The 13,772-nt window shown below is 52.9% G+C and overlaps 4 protein-coding genes across 4 annotated transcripts; 3 read left to right on the top strand and 1 right to left on the bottom strand.

Annotated features, from left to right (window-relative positions):
• Positions 1–929: 929 nt before the first annotated feature.
• J4E83_006485 (uncharacterized protein) lies at positions 930–2,552 on the bottom strand (the record flags this gene model as incomplete). Its single annotated transcript, XM_049333397.1, has 2 exons — positions 930–1,484; positions 1,533–2,552. The coding sequence occupies 2 exons, from the start codon at positions 2,550–2,552 to the stop codon at positions 930–932; spliced, it is 1,575 nt and encodes a 524-aa protein (XP_049187573.1).
• A 2,642-nt stretch (positions 2,553–5,194) lies between these two features.
• On the top strand, positions 5,195–7,012 carry J4E83_006484 (uncharacterized protein; the record flags this gene model as incomplete). The annotated part of the gene is made up of 4 exons (XM_049333396.1): positions 5,195–5,383; positions 5,437–5,962; positions 6,008–6,455; positions 6,577–7,012. 4 exons carry the CDS (start codon positions 5,195–5,197, stop codon positions 7,010–7,012), a joined length of 1,599 nt encoding a protein of 532 aa, XP_049187572.1.
• A 746-nt stretch (positions 7,013–7,758) lies between these two features.
• J4E83_006483 (uncharacterized protein) lies at positions 7,759–10,029 on the top strand (the record flags this gene model as incomplete). The annotated part of the gene is made up of 3 exons (XM_049333395.1): positions 7,759–8,110; positions 8,201–8,439; positions 8,521–10,029. 3 exons carry the CDS (start codon positions 7,759–7,761, stop codon positions 10,027–10,029), a joined length of 2,100 nt encoding a protein of 699 aa, XP_049187571.1.
• A 2,051-nt stretch (positions 10,030–12,080) lies between these two features.
• On the top strand, positions 12,081–13,598 carry J4E83_006482 (uncharacterized protein; the record flags this gene model as incomplete). The annotated part of the gene is made up of 3 exons (XM_049333394.1): positions 12,081–12,095; positions 12,151–12,291; positions 12,348–13,598. The coding sequence occupies 3 exons, from the start codon at positions 12,081–12,083 to the stop codon at positions 13,596–13,598; spliced, it is 1,407 nt and encodes a 468-aa protein (XP_049187570.1).
• Between the last annotated feature and the right edge of the window lie 174 nt (positions 13,599–13,772).

The raw sequence follows: 13,772 nt of genomic DNA, 5'->3' as shown, positions 1-13,772 counted from the left end.
TGAGGTAGTCATGAATTCCTGTAAGACTGTTAAACTTTGGCTGAAGATCAGACTGTCTTTTGAGAACTCTAGTAGTAGTAGTAGTAGTAGTAAGCTGAGGATGGAGTTGCCTCCAGTTAAATAGACTATGGGAAGACCACCCGCCCGCGTTGTGCAAAGGCGGTTGACGTCCGAGTGGCGTGAATACATGCCTGACCTTAGGATTGAATATTATCAGTGACATGACACGCTGAAGTACCGGCGGCTACCTATAGTGCCGAACCGACTAGTCACTTCGTAGGATGCCATGTGCATGTCGTTGCAAGGCGAGCCATGCCCGCTAGACATGAAGGGATTGTTTCTGAGATGGACATCCCGAGATAATGACAGCAGCGAGCAATCTTAGACCACGACTTTGTGACACTATAAAGCTTGTGATTAGCGTAGGAGACTGGCGACAAATACACGGTGTGCATGATGTGGCCATGTGACTATTCGCGCCATCACGCCGCCACCTTGCGATTTCAGACAAGCTCAGGACTTTTCATTTGTCGCTCTACGTGGCCCATTCGTGTGGCTACGGTGCTGTCTCTAGCATGGAAGGAGAGGTGGAACAGAAGATGAAAACGGTGGTTGAGGAAAAAACGAAGCTTGGAAGGAACGACCTCGGGGGCCACCCGCCCGGGCGGTTGATCTCACATCACGTGCACGCTAGTGCCGCATGCAGCTCCAACGCAGCATCATTACATTCCCTGCGCTCGTCATGACAACCAAGCAATCGACACGACACAACGATTGAACTGTCTTTGTGCTGGTGCGTTGGAATTACTTTTCCACACGGGAACCACAGCGCGAATCCTTTATTTGCGCGATCGCGGCCATACGATGATCATTCAGCGCGATCGAGAAACATCGGCGAAAAGAACTTGCAGCGCGATGGGTCCACGATCTCACAACTTCGCCAGGGCCGTCTCTGAAGATCGCGCAATCCATCTTTGTACCTCGGGATGCTCACGGTAATCGGCAGGAAAGAAGCGCGGTCCAAGAATCTTTTTCTGCACCTTTCCCGTTATCGTCTTCGGAAGCTCGTTGTCCACGATCCTCAACAGCGTGGGTAGCTTGTACCCGGCCAACCTCTCGCGTAGATCTCGCCGCAAATCGTCAAGGGTTAAGACGTTTCGGAAGGTATTCTCGGGTCTCAAGGACGCAGAAGGCAATACTTCCTGCTGCAGCGAGACCAGTGCAGCGACGCGTTGCCCGTACTCCTCATCTGGTACACCAACCACCATGGCTTCGGCTACATATGGCAGACTCAGCAGTTCGCGCTCGACGTCCAGAGCCGAGATCTTGTACCCGCCTGACTTGATGATGTCTAGAGACGCCCGACCGATAATGAAGTAATATTTGCCCTCTCGTCGCGCAATATCGCCGCTTCGAAAGTATCCATCTCGATCATGAGCTTTTGCAGTTCCCTCAGGATCACGCAAGTACTTTGAGAACATATGCTAAACTTGCTTAGCGCAACCTATTAAGCCGACTCGTGTATGACTTACTGGGCTTTTCACGAGCACCTCTCCCTCGTCTTCTTCGGATAGCTTGACATCAACGCCACTGGCGAGTTCACCAACTGAACCTTCTGGCACGCTCTCATCGCCGAGGCGCATCTTAAAGATAGCCCCAAACTCGGTAGCTCCGTATCTTTGCAGGATCGGCTTTTGCATCAGGTGTTTCCAAAAGTCGTCGAGTGGCTGCGGTAGTGCTGACGTCCCGCATAAGCAGGCTCGAAACTGTCTCGCGCCCGCGACGTACTTCGCTATCTCATCTGCAGGTAGCTTGCTTATTCTTTGTTGATAGTACCGTCGCATCCTCATGTATATAGTGGGTACACCGGAGAAGATGGTTAGTCGTCGTTTGGTATCGGAAGCGCTCTGTTTCCATCGCTCCCACATTTGCTCTTCGTCAAAGCCTCCGCTGCGAAACTCGATACGGCTACCAGCCACGAGAGATGGAAAGAAGTTGATGCCAACGCCGGTCGCATGATGCACCGGAAGAACGTGGAGAGCGACATCATCTTCAGTCAGCCGGTAATGATCCGCCACTTCGAGCGCACAATCAAAGATGAACGATCTTCGCATGACTGCACCCTTAGGTGGCCCAGTAGTCCCGCTGGTAAAGATGACCACAGCGGGCGCATTCTCATCCAAAGTTCGGTCGGAAGAGATGATGATGTCTCCAGCATGGAGAGTAGGACACGAATTCGTTGGCTGAATGCTTACGGCTTGGAAGCTCTTGTTACTCACCGATGCAACCCGGGTTTCCAGGTCGCGACATTTCCTCATATTCGATGAGCTGGCAAGAACCAGCACTGATCTTGACTTCTCGATGAAGTAGACTGCCTCTTCTACGGGTAGGGCTGGAGTCAGTGGCACTACAGCAGCTCCAAGAGCAAGTATCGCCAACACTGCTACTGCGTATTCATAGCCTCCTGGTGCTATTACGGCGATGTATACCTCTTCCCGTGTTTCTAGTGCCTCACGAGTCGCACTCGTCAACGTGCCGAGAAGCCTTTCCATCAGGGCTAGCACATTCGAGAGTAACTCTAGATGAGTCTTTTGCATATTCAACCGAACATCGTCGATAGCTATACGCGCAGGTCTCCGGTTGGCAAATCGGAGAAGCCGACTGAAGAGAGGCTAGGATATGTTCAGCACAACGCCATGAGCATATCTGCATATACGCTTACACTATTCGGCAGCACGTTACGCCCAGAGTGCTTCGGCACCATACAACATCGGTCTTCCATCATCGTATTGCTCGGTTCCTGCCCAAGCATCTGGGATTGACCGCCAATGCTCCGTATCCACTCTTCGTACCTGGGTATTGAGGTGTTGTACTACATGATGAGCTTGCTACAAACGCTCGGCTATAACGACTCGCATGCGGGGTTTCATCAAGATTATATTTCCTTAGCCGATCGTATCACAAGATTCGCGGGGAAGTATTCCGCGAAACCCCGCAACGCTTTCACTCCCGGCGCTAATGGCTGTGCAAGGCCCCGCCGCACGCTCGTAGCCGTAATGATGGCCCAAGGTCACCGGCAATCTCGATAATAAGGCGATGCAGATTCGCATAACGTTGGCATCAATTAGTTGCATGCGGCACAGCTTCAACACACCGTTCGGCTCTTCCGCCCGCGTTCGATGCATGAAAGGATGACCGTCACGCGAGTCGTTGTGCCGATGGTCACTGCTCCTTCACCGTTCATGGACTAGCAGAGAGGTTTGCGACCGGTCGGCACGGCTTCTTGGACAGAACCACTCAACGTGCAATTCTCAAAATGCCATCACATCAGACCCCCGGGGTTTCCGTTACGCGCCGGCCCTGAGCGTGTCACTACACGCGTATCACAATCTCATAATTTTGCACGAAGGATGCGATCAATTCCCCAGGTCGCATGGTTGACGCGGCTGCGTGATATCAAGCTCAACTCGATCCACATTTCTAGTTTTTACTCTCTCAGGGCCTCAGGCGCCTATGGCCCCGTACATTCAATCACAAATTTGTTGTTTTCTCCCGTCCAACGCTGTTCCGGGTCGTCTACCCGGCCTCGCATACCGCCGTTCGCTGTGCGACGGCCTAGAAACCTTAATCCTACGGTGTCGCCTAGATAGTCCCTCAATGCAAGAGGCTACAAGGCGCATGGAAGCCTTCGATAGCTCTGCAAATACTTCCGCAATGCAGCTGCCTGGAATGAGCCCGATTGCTCAGAAGAACCTGCTATTTCCTTTTGGAAAGCGCTGCATGCATGGCGCTTGTCGCTTATTGGGCAGCGCCGTCGCACATAACGTGGGGCTTATTGCATCAGTCAGCCACAATGGCTGCAGCTGCAGCCGCATCGACATCTATCTTCGTCATCTTACTGCCGACAAGGGTTCTGTTTGATTGTTCCTTAGCGATGCTGATGGTATTTGCTGGCATTTCGCGTTGGTAACGACCCACTAACCGAAGGACCGCCGGCGACGTGTCTCCTCAAAGGCCTTACCGATCATATGACGCATCATTGTTTACACTCACAGCCTGCTCAGAGGCGCTGCATCACACCGCTACCTGTCAGATGCTATTTGGAGTGTCACCGTGGTAGCTAGCTTCGGTGAGCTCTCAATACTGCGGCGAGACTGGTTTGTCGAAGGCAGTCATGAAAAACGTGTTCACATTGACTGGGACGTTGAAAGCAACTATGTGCTAGCGCTGGCTCCTTGGTTTCGCGGATCCCTCCAGGCTGCCATGACACGCTCAGCGCTGCTAAACGCGGATGCATTTCTGTCGCAAAAGTGGTTCGGGCACACAAGCATCCAAGCGCCTGGTCATAGGGCTGCAATTTGACCTTGCTTGAGGCGCACACCGACTAAAGAAAGGCAACACTTCCGGTGTATTGATTTGCCTGCAGTTAGTTTGGTATCGATGATCAAACAATGCCTCGTGGCATCCTGGTCACATGGGCCATTCAGGTTGAAGAGCAGCCAAACCCGCAATTTCAGATACGATCGGAATGTCACGCTGTGCCGCGACAAGTCCCGCAGCGACAGCACGATCGAAGGACGTGGATGACAGCCTGATTTTGACAGTCGACAAACAAGGACAACTCCTATGCGCCCCACCCTTGTCGCCAGGGGCATAGACGTCACAGAATAGCAAATTGATGTTTTTCAAGCTGCATATTGTCGCTAACCTCAGCCTCGAAAGGCGAGGATTGGCGAGATGGAAAAGCAACGCATACGAACGGTCCTAGTCGTGCCCATCTCGTTTGTCGGCGGGAACCCTCTCTGAACGTTGCCGCATCGGCTGCACCTCATCCGTTACGCGAGGTTTGGTAACTCAGGCACGGTCGAGCAAAGCGGACGGGGAAGACGGCACGAGACACGTTTGGCGCACGTCAAGGGTTGAGTGTGAATCACGAATAAGCAGACAGGCGGGGAAGGCGGGAATGAGCGTGGCTTATGCGCACAGATGTTTCCGCATGCGGTCATAGTCCTTCTCGGCCCGTAGTGGGCCAATGCCTCCCGTCACACCAGGCGCAGCTCAATGGGGCCTTTTGCGGTGAAGGGGGTAAAATCATCTCGTGCTTCACATGCCTGGGTGTTTGCTCACCCAATTCGTCGTATGTGTGACTCTTCATCGCTCCGGTATATATACTGACTGCGCAAAAGCCACGACCATGTCCCTTGAATTACCCCTAGTATCGCGCAACGGCCGGCTTTTTGATCCCATCACTAGCACCATTCCCCGCTTCCTCGAGATGCTGGCCAAACCACACGTTCCGCCCATACCAATGAAGTCGTTTCATCTCTCATGTCTAGACCAAAATGTAGTGCGCGTTTACATACAGACTCTGTGTATCTTTCCTGTACGTTCTCCCAAATCGTTTGTGGTGTTGACAGAAATTGACGTTATCCGCAGTTTCCCGATCAGAATCTCGCCGAGGATGCCATACAGTCTCTGAGTGCTGGGCTCCGCCTCACACTCAACAAATTTCCCTTTCTCGCTGGCACTCTCACACTTGCGGACCGAGAAGCGGGTAAGCTTGCTCTCCACTACCCAGCGGAGATCACAAGCAAGCACCTGAGTCGTGTGTTTCGATCGAAGCAAATCCCGTACCATGAGAAGAACTTCCCACACACCTACGAACAGCTCAAAAGAGATGGCATGCCACCTAGTGCTTTCGAGTCATCGATGTTTGTCCCAGAAGATCTTGCCGAGTATCCTGGTATCCCAAAAGACGGCGAGGGCAAGGTAGACTTTGACAAGAGCGATGCACCGGCAATGAGAACTGAAGCCTTCTTCATACCTGGCGGTCTTGTGCTCTCGATGTATATGCATCACAGTGTCTTTGACTTCTCCGGTGTTACTCTCTTTTGGCAAACATTCGCCGAGAACGTTTCCAGCCTTTCGAAGCAGCAACTCTTCGAAGAACACAAGATCATGCGTAAGACTCCTCACTGCATTTTCAAGCTATGACTGACCGAAACAGACATGGAGAGCGTCGCCGACAAGCAGTCTCAGATGCGGAAAGCCGTTGACGAGCAAATCAAGCCCCCACAGGGCAGCGCCAGCGCAGACTGCTACTGTGATGGCCCACCCCGGTATCTTCAAACCTTGCCTAAAGAGACGAAATGTACCCAGAGGCTATTCGTCATTCCAGCATCACGAGTACGCAAGTACAGGGAAACTTTACGCACCCAATTCCCCGAGAATACCCCTCCAACAATGTGCAATGTCCTTGCAGCCCTGGTCTGGACGCATGTTACCCGCGCTAGAGCAAGTCGCTTGACCAAGTGCGGGTTGACAGAGACTAGCATCGGGATCGCGACGGACCTGCGAAGACGGCAACGACCTCCGGTATCCACAGACTACACAGGAAACATGGCGTTGTTCTCGCGAGGCACGATGAACGTCTCAGACCTCACAAAAGAGGACCGGTGAGTCTAGCCCCTACTACCGTATGATCGCATGTCACACTCTGTGTCTCCCTGAACCTTGCAGTCCAAATCTTGAGCAACGCGATTAAGTTTGAGAACCCCAGCTGACAAATAACGGCAGTGTAACCAAGTCGACAATCATCAACGTCATAAACACCATCAAGAGCACGATCCTCGACGTCGACGACGAATGGGTGAACCGCCACCTAACCTTCTTCAAGTCAATCGAGCAGATTACCGACACCGAGGTTGCACTGGCCTTGAAGTTCGGCTCAGACATCTACATCTCGTCGTGGCTCAACTTCGGCGCTGATATCAGCTGGGGCATACCTGGTACGGATCTAGGCAAGGACTCCCTGGCCGGTCGACCCGAGTTCATCAGACGATCTTACGGTCCGGGTGATGGCGGCATGATCTTCCTTCCCCGACGGAGACAAACTGCGAACCAAGAGGAGGCGCCGTTTGAGATCCTCGTGCGACTTGCTGAAGAGGACATGACGCGCGTGCTGGAAGAGGAGGGCGGATTGAGCTCTTGGGCCGACGCGGTGATTGAATGAACGGTGAACCCCATCGTTTGTTCATTGGTATGTTGTGGTTGCCTTCTTCTGGGCAATGCGAGTTTGGTGCACCGGTACACCAATCTGTTGATGACGCTTACGGTCTTTCGTTTCGAAACGATGGTTTAGGGTATGATTATCTGGTGTTGTATTTCGGTTAACGACTTGGGTCGGGCATTTGATATCCTGTACAATTAGCTTGCATTGGGCGGTATCTCAAAATCGGGGGGCGTTTTTCTTTAGTTGGGATGGATTTCGTTAATGGTTGCTCTTTTCGTGTTTGGGTTTGGGTTTGATGGCGTATGGTAGCATGAAAACGCTGGCCATTATCATGTAATACTATAATGCTTTCCGATCTGCATCGTAGTGTTAAAGAGCGGCCTTGACCTACACTTGGTGATGTTCGTTCGTTAGTCAGATGTCTCTAGTCGATAGCAATGCTGCCATTCCACGGCCACCGAGCCCTGCGACCCCGCATTCCGACGCCCCGCAGCTTTGCGCCATCAACCTTCTCCGCGCGACATCCACGGCTTCTGCCCACCACACATGATCCGCGCATACCGAGGCAGTGATGCAGCTTACATCTCCGCGTTATTGCCGGCGCGTCGAGATTCACGATGCGAGCTTGTCTCCAATGCCCGGCGGCATGCTCAGTCGGCCTCAACAGCACCCGCCCACCTCGCTTCGAAACGCCTGCAACTGACTCTGTTGGTCGAGCAAACAATTGACGAGTAGCCAATCGCATCATGGCAGACTTCACCGATCATCTCAAGCCCGCACACGATGGCACAGCAACCCTCCAAGCCGAACGCGACGGCTCGGGCATTGACGTCCACCAACTCGCACAGCACCTTCTAGGCCGTGATGACTTCCTGAAGCGGCAAGAAAAGGTCCTCCGCGTGTTGAGCAAGGAGAAGCTTTTCAGTAAAGATCAGCAGCTCAATCTGTCGCGACCAGAGCGGTACCATCTAGGCCTAGCAAGAGCGAAAGCCATTCAGCGATTGATGAGACGAGAAGGCTGGGACCATGAAGACTACCAGATGGCGGAATACCTGACTGACGAAATGAGCCCATACTTCTTGCATATGAGCATGTTCGGTGAGTCAACGGAAGGTTGCAGCTGAGAAAGATGTCGTGCATAATCGTACCACCGGGGGGCTGGGAGCTGACATGCACCGCATCGCACAGTCACAACGGTACGCGAGCAAGCCTCCGAAGAACAGCAAATGTATTGGATGCCCAAGATCCTCAACTACGACATAATCGGCTGCTATGCGCAAACCGAACTAGGCCATGGTAGTAACGTACGCGGCCTGGAAACCGTCGCAAAGTGGGACCCGATGAAGAAAGAGTTCGAGATCCACAGCCCAACTCTCACGGCGAGCAAATGGTGGAATGGGTCGATGGGGAGGACCGCCACGCATGCAGTACGTATTCAGCCCCTTCTTGTGCGACTGTTCCAGAACTTTATGTCTGCCTTGGGCGTTCGCTAACGTAGCCGCGTATAGATTGTGGTCGCACAATTGCTCTTGCCGAAAACGTCCTCCACAGCCGAAGGATCAGAAAAGGCCGACCGAAAAGACCAGAAGATCGAGTATGCCTCTCACGGGCCGCAAACCTTCATCCTGCAGATTCGGGATGCGAAGACCCATCAATCTTTGCCAGGGATTGCGGTAGGCGATATCGGTCCGAAATACGGGTATGCAAGTATGGATAATGGATATATGCTCTTCGACCACTTTCGCGTACCCAAGTCGGCTTTGCTGAGCCGCTATGCGGAAGTTTCGGACGAGACAGGCGCATTCATTCGGACTGGTCATCCGGCTGTCGTATATGGAAGTCTGACGTTCGTACGCGGACAGATCATAATGCATGCAAGGCTGGTCCTTGCGCGAGCTGTTACTGTCGCTGTGCGATACTGCGCTATCAGGCGACAATTTAAGGACCGCGATTCTGCCAACCCTTCAGACGGCGAGATGAAGGTTCTGGACTACCCTACCGTACAGATACGGATCTTGCCGTTGCTTGCGACTACTTTCGCGTTGCATTATACTGGCGAGTATATGTACAAGCTGTACCACAAGTCGAGAGAAAATATCGAGAAAGGCGACTTTGGGCCTTTGGCGGAATTACACAGCGCGAGCTCAGGACTGAAGAGCCTGTGTACGACGCTTGCTGCGGATGGCATCGAGACCTGTCGACGCGCAATGGGCGGCCATGGCTTCGGTGGTGGGAGTGGGCTGGTAGGGCTAAACGGTGACTACCTCTCCAAGCCAACTGTGGAGGGCGACAACTGGATGATTACCCAACAGGTCGCTGCGTACCTCATCAAGAAGATGTCGAATGCGGTCAAGGACCCAGACTCACCGGCCAAGGATCCAACGGACGAGCTCTTCCAGTTTTATCTTCGCAACAAAGGCCATCGCTTACCGCAAAACGTCTTGAAAGACGGAGTTGTAGACGACCAAGGTATAGTCGACGTGTTCCAGTGGCGCGCGGCTGATCTTTCCTACCGCGCTTATCAAGCACGTGTTGTTGAGAAGAAACCGTGGACACGTCTGATGATCCAGCTCCATAACCTCAGCCGCGCATACTCAGAGCAGATCCTCACCACGAACTTCTACAACAGCTTCGGCTCCATACCTTCGTCCGCATCGCCCGCCCTACGCACATGCTTCCGGCTGTACGCGCTTTACACCCTCGACCAATCTGCCTCCTCATTTACAATGACAGCCTCCGTGCCGCCCGAGTCGGTCTTTGCCTTGCAGGATGGGATCATCGACCTTATGGCCGAATTGAGACCACATGCGGTGAAGCTGGTGGACGCCTGGTCGATACCAGATTGGCTGTTGAACAGTGCGTTGGGCAGGAATGATGGTAGGGTATATGAGGAACTTTTCGACATGGCGCATCGCAGAAATCCGCTCAACAAGGTAACGTTCAATCCGGACTGGCGCAGCGAGGAGATTGTGTTGGGAAGTGAGGATGGTGGTCGGCATCTGTTGGCGAAGCTATAGCATGAGCGCACCTCGTCGTAGAAAATTACTGTCTGTGCATGTGCGTCGTGTTGACTTCGCTACTCCTGTGGTTTTGGTGCGGACACCTGTCAGATGTTAATGTGGACGAAATTGAAACTCGGGGTAGCGTGAAACAAAGTCTCCCAATGTATGCGGCTGCCCCTTTATGCTTCCGGCACCGGTGAGAAAACTTCGCAATGTTCAAGACCCAAGCGCATTGGCACGTCAAAGTAGGGGCGAGCTGTCAAGAGACTTGGGTGAACACTCCGCAATTCATAGTAGTTTCCAAACCTTAAATTCGCGGAGCGGTCCAGTCAATCTTACTAGTCGCCCGTTGGAAGAGGGCCGATTACTGATTGCTGCCCACGCCCAATGACAAGTTGATGTCATGGTTTTAGGCCTCCGAACGCTGGAGCCATTGAAAATGACATGCCATCTTTCCCTGCTAGACGACCGTTGAAACATTGGCATCGCGTGTTCGCGATGATCGGGTGCGTATCGGGAGTTGTTGGTCGGCGTATTTGAGGCGCTCCGAAAGTAGGCGGCCTGCATCGACCTTGCAGACTAATACTGGAGGCCGGATAGATGAGGGGATAGATACACCAGAAAGAGTAAGAATTTCGACACTAAGAAGTCTGAATCTTATCTGGCTGTGCCGCGAAACATGCATGGAGTTGAACGCCTCGTCTGGTGTTGCAGCATCGTCGCAGTCGGCAAGCGGGAGGCCGCTGAGCGCCAAGGCACCACTAAGTCCTGAGTCAGCAACGAGAGATGCCTGTCGCTTGTGACGCAGTTATGCAGTCTACGGCACATCAACCCACTATGCAGCACCGTTTTCCCGAGCACCGGGCCTGACCCCATGCCCTTCGATCTCTGCCATTCAACCCTTATGGTCCATCTTCCGCCAGTCACCGGGCGCTCCATTCCAAGCTCGTAAAAGCGTGGCCTGGGTTTCAGCCTGATCGCCGCTACGCCTTTTCTGGCTCAGGACCCTTCGGATGACCACGCAGCACATTCGCGGACCGGAGAGGAGACATAGTTATTAGACTTGACGTTCTTTGTTCTGTGCAATCGGATGCCCGCGCTAGTGTTTGCTTCGTAGGAACCTTACCTGAGCCTGAACAGCAGCGACTGCGGAGCTTGCCGCTCTTTCGTCTTACCGCCTCATCGCCTCCAGAGCTTGAGCATGTCCTATCGTGGCCGACCCAGTAAGGGATGCGAGGCTTGCAGAGCCCGTAAAGTCAAGGTACGCATCTCTTTCTGTCCAATTCTGCGAACTGCCCTGCTCTTCATGCTGCACCACGCGCAGGGCAACGACCGCCATGCGGACAAGGCTGATGCCAGAGTAGTGCGATGAGGGTAGGCCAGCTTGCAGTCGATGTAGCAAGGCAGGCCATGAATGCAAGTATCGAGACCAAGCCGACATCCTCTTTCGTAACCAAACGGCATCGGCTGCGCAAAGAGCAGAAGAGTCGTGGCGGAAGCGGTCAAAGTCAAACCAACGTGCTACCGTTGCCGAAAGTAGCAACGCCTACAGCAACACCTATAATAACACCTATATCAAAACGCCACCAAGCGACGAGTCAACACCACCTCATCTGGATGACACGCGCTCTTCCAGCGGTAGTGTACATTCTCCTGGTGGCTCTGTGGATGACCCGGCTCAAGAATCATCAAGCGTTGCGTCCGCAACCATCGATCTAAGCCGGCTGACTATTACTCCGTCGCTCAATCCGGACTTCCGTAGAAGAGCTTTTGAGCGCTTTGTGTACGACTTTGTGCTGCCCGACTCGCCGAACCGACCAGCCGACCAACCAGATGAAGCCCTGTGGACATTTATCCCGCTCTTGTATCAAGACGCCCCGGAGAACTCATTGATCGCGACAGCGGTTGACGCAGTATCTTACGTCAACTTCGCCAATAGATACAATGATTCTCATGCGCAAGCACTAGGTGAGGAATGCGTAGGGAGGGCCTTGCCGATGTTGACAAAGGCAATTGCGGACAAGAAGCAGGCAGCCACGAATACTGCACTTTGCTCGGTGCATCTGATGGGCATCTACGAGGTACGTTCGTTTGTTACAGTTTGCTGGTATGCACAAAATCTAACGCGATGAACAGAATCTTACCAGCGTGCAGCGGAAAGGCACCTTTTTGGCTCACAACCAAGGCGCAAATGCTATGCTTCAATTGCGGACGGTTGAGGAGTTCTACAGCGACATCATATCAGCCAGACTTTACGAAGTCATCTATGCGCATCTGGTAATCGCCGTCACAGATGAACACCTTTTTTCCGCTGATGGCTAACCTTGCGACAGCTATTAGGCAACTTACAGGCAGCAAGACGCCCGCAAATACCTACGAGAGATGTGGTCAAAGTAGACGAATTACTTCCAAGTCTATACAAGAACTCCAACGCCTTTGTCATTCGTCTAATATGGCGAGCGGCAATGCTACATGCCAGATGGCACGAAACCAAGCAAAGTCCAAACCCACCAACCAACCGCATGGCCTTGCAAGAGCTTCTACAGAGCGCGCTCGAACTTGAAAGCGACTACGAAGCTTGGGAGGCAAACGTCACACCGGCATGGAACTATCACATGACACCCAACACACCGGAGGCTCGATCGACCTACGATGCCAAGTTACAAAAGCTCTTTTTGGGTTGTCCGGGCGCACCGGAAGAGATTCACATCTACCCGAGCTTGAAACGCGTCTGGATCTGGGGCTTCTACCGTACGAGCCGCATACTTGTTCTACGTGATCTGCTCGAGATGTTGAATTGGATGTTGAGGTTCCGGGACCCTTGCCTATCTTTCCGTCCTCAAGAAGCCCCGGGTCAGTCTATGCATACTGCTCTGAGTAATGCAAATCTCCGCATGCATCACTCGGTCGCAACCGCCCGCCTAGTCGAGGTCATCGAGAAGAACTGTTCTTCCATACTTGGCAGCTTTACTGTACCGATAGATACCAAATCTGCTACCGATATCTGTGGCATGCGGGGCTATATCTGCATATGGCCCCTGGGTACGATGGATTCAGTACTTAGCTCAGGTCTTGTGCCGGATAGCAATGCGGGCAAGCATCCGCACAGCGCTACTCATCTACCAACACCACCACCAGTCCATTCGCAACCACATCTGGCCACATCCACTTCCAACGCGTCTTCCTCAAGTGAGCCGGCGACGGCCCTGGAATCCTACGAAGCAGCACCGCCATTCTCCGAGCTCCGCAACATTCGCTCCAAGTCGGAAAGCGACCAATCTCCTGGCGCGAGTCCGCCATCGAACACGCCGGTCTTGGACCAAAACGCAAAGAAGAATCACATCTTTGATCCCAACCCCGCGCACCCGTACGATCACCCGCTAGACCTACCTCCTCTCGATCATGGAGTTGAGCCCAGGAGGATAGACATTGCAGCGCGACGGGAATGGATAAACCGCCTGATGTACTACATGGCCACAGAATTGGGGCTGAAGAAGGCGCTCTGGTGCCCAGTCATGCAAGGCTACATGCCTACCGTGAAACCCATGGTTGACGAGATTCTCAGCCAAGAAAGAGGTTTCTAAAAACTCGAATTACGCATTTGGCAACGGAGTATAAGCAACAAGGGCATCTCGTTGGCGTTTTTGAGATTATGTCTTTTGCATTTACGAAGGGAAACATGGGGTTGGATGCACGATTTGGTAACATATTTGTTCACGTACATATATTTCGGTTCGAAGCTGTTTGGATATATACGA

The sequence above is a fragment of the Alternaria metachromatica genome (assembly GCF_023757995.1).
Source record: "Alternaria metachromatica strain BMP 0045 chromosome Unknown scaffold_14, whole genome shotgun sequence".
NCBI classification, from domain to species: Eukaryota; Fungi; Ascomycota; class Dothideomycetes; order Pleosporales; family Pleosporaceae; genus Alternaria; species Alternaria metachromatica.
Note: the sequence above shows the minus strand (reverse complement) of the source record. Positions and strands in the feature narration are given on the sequence as shown.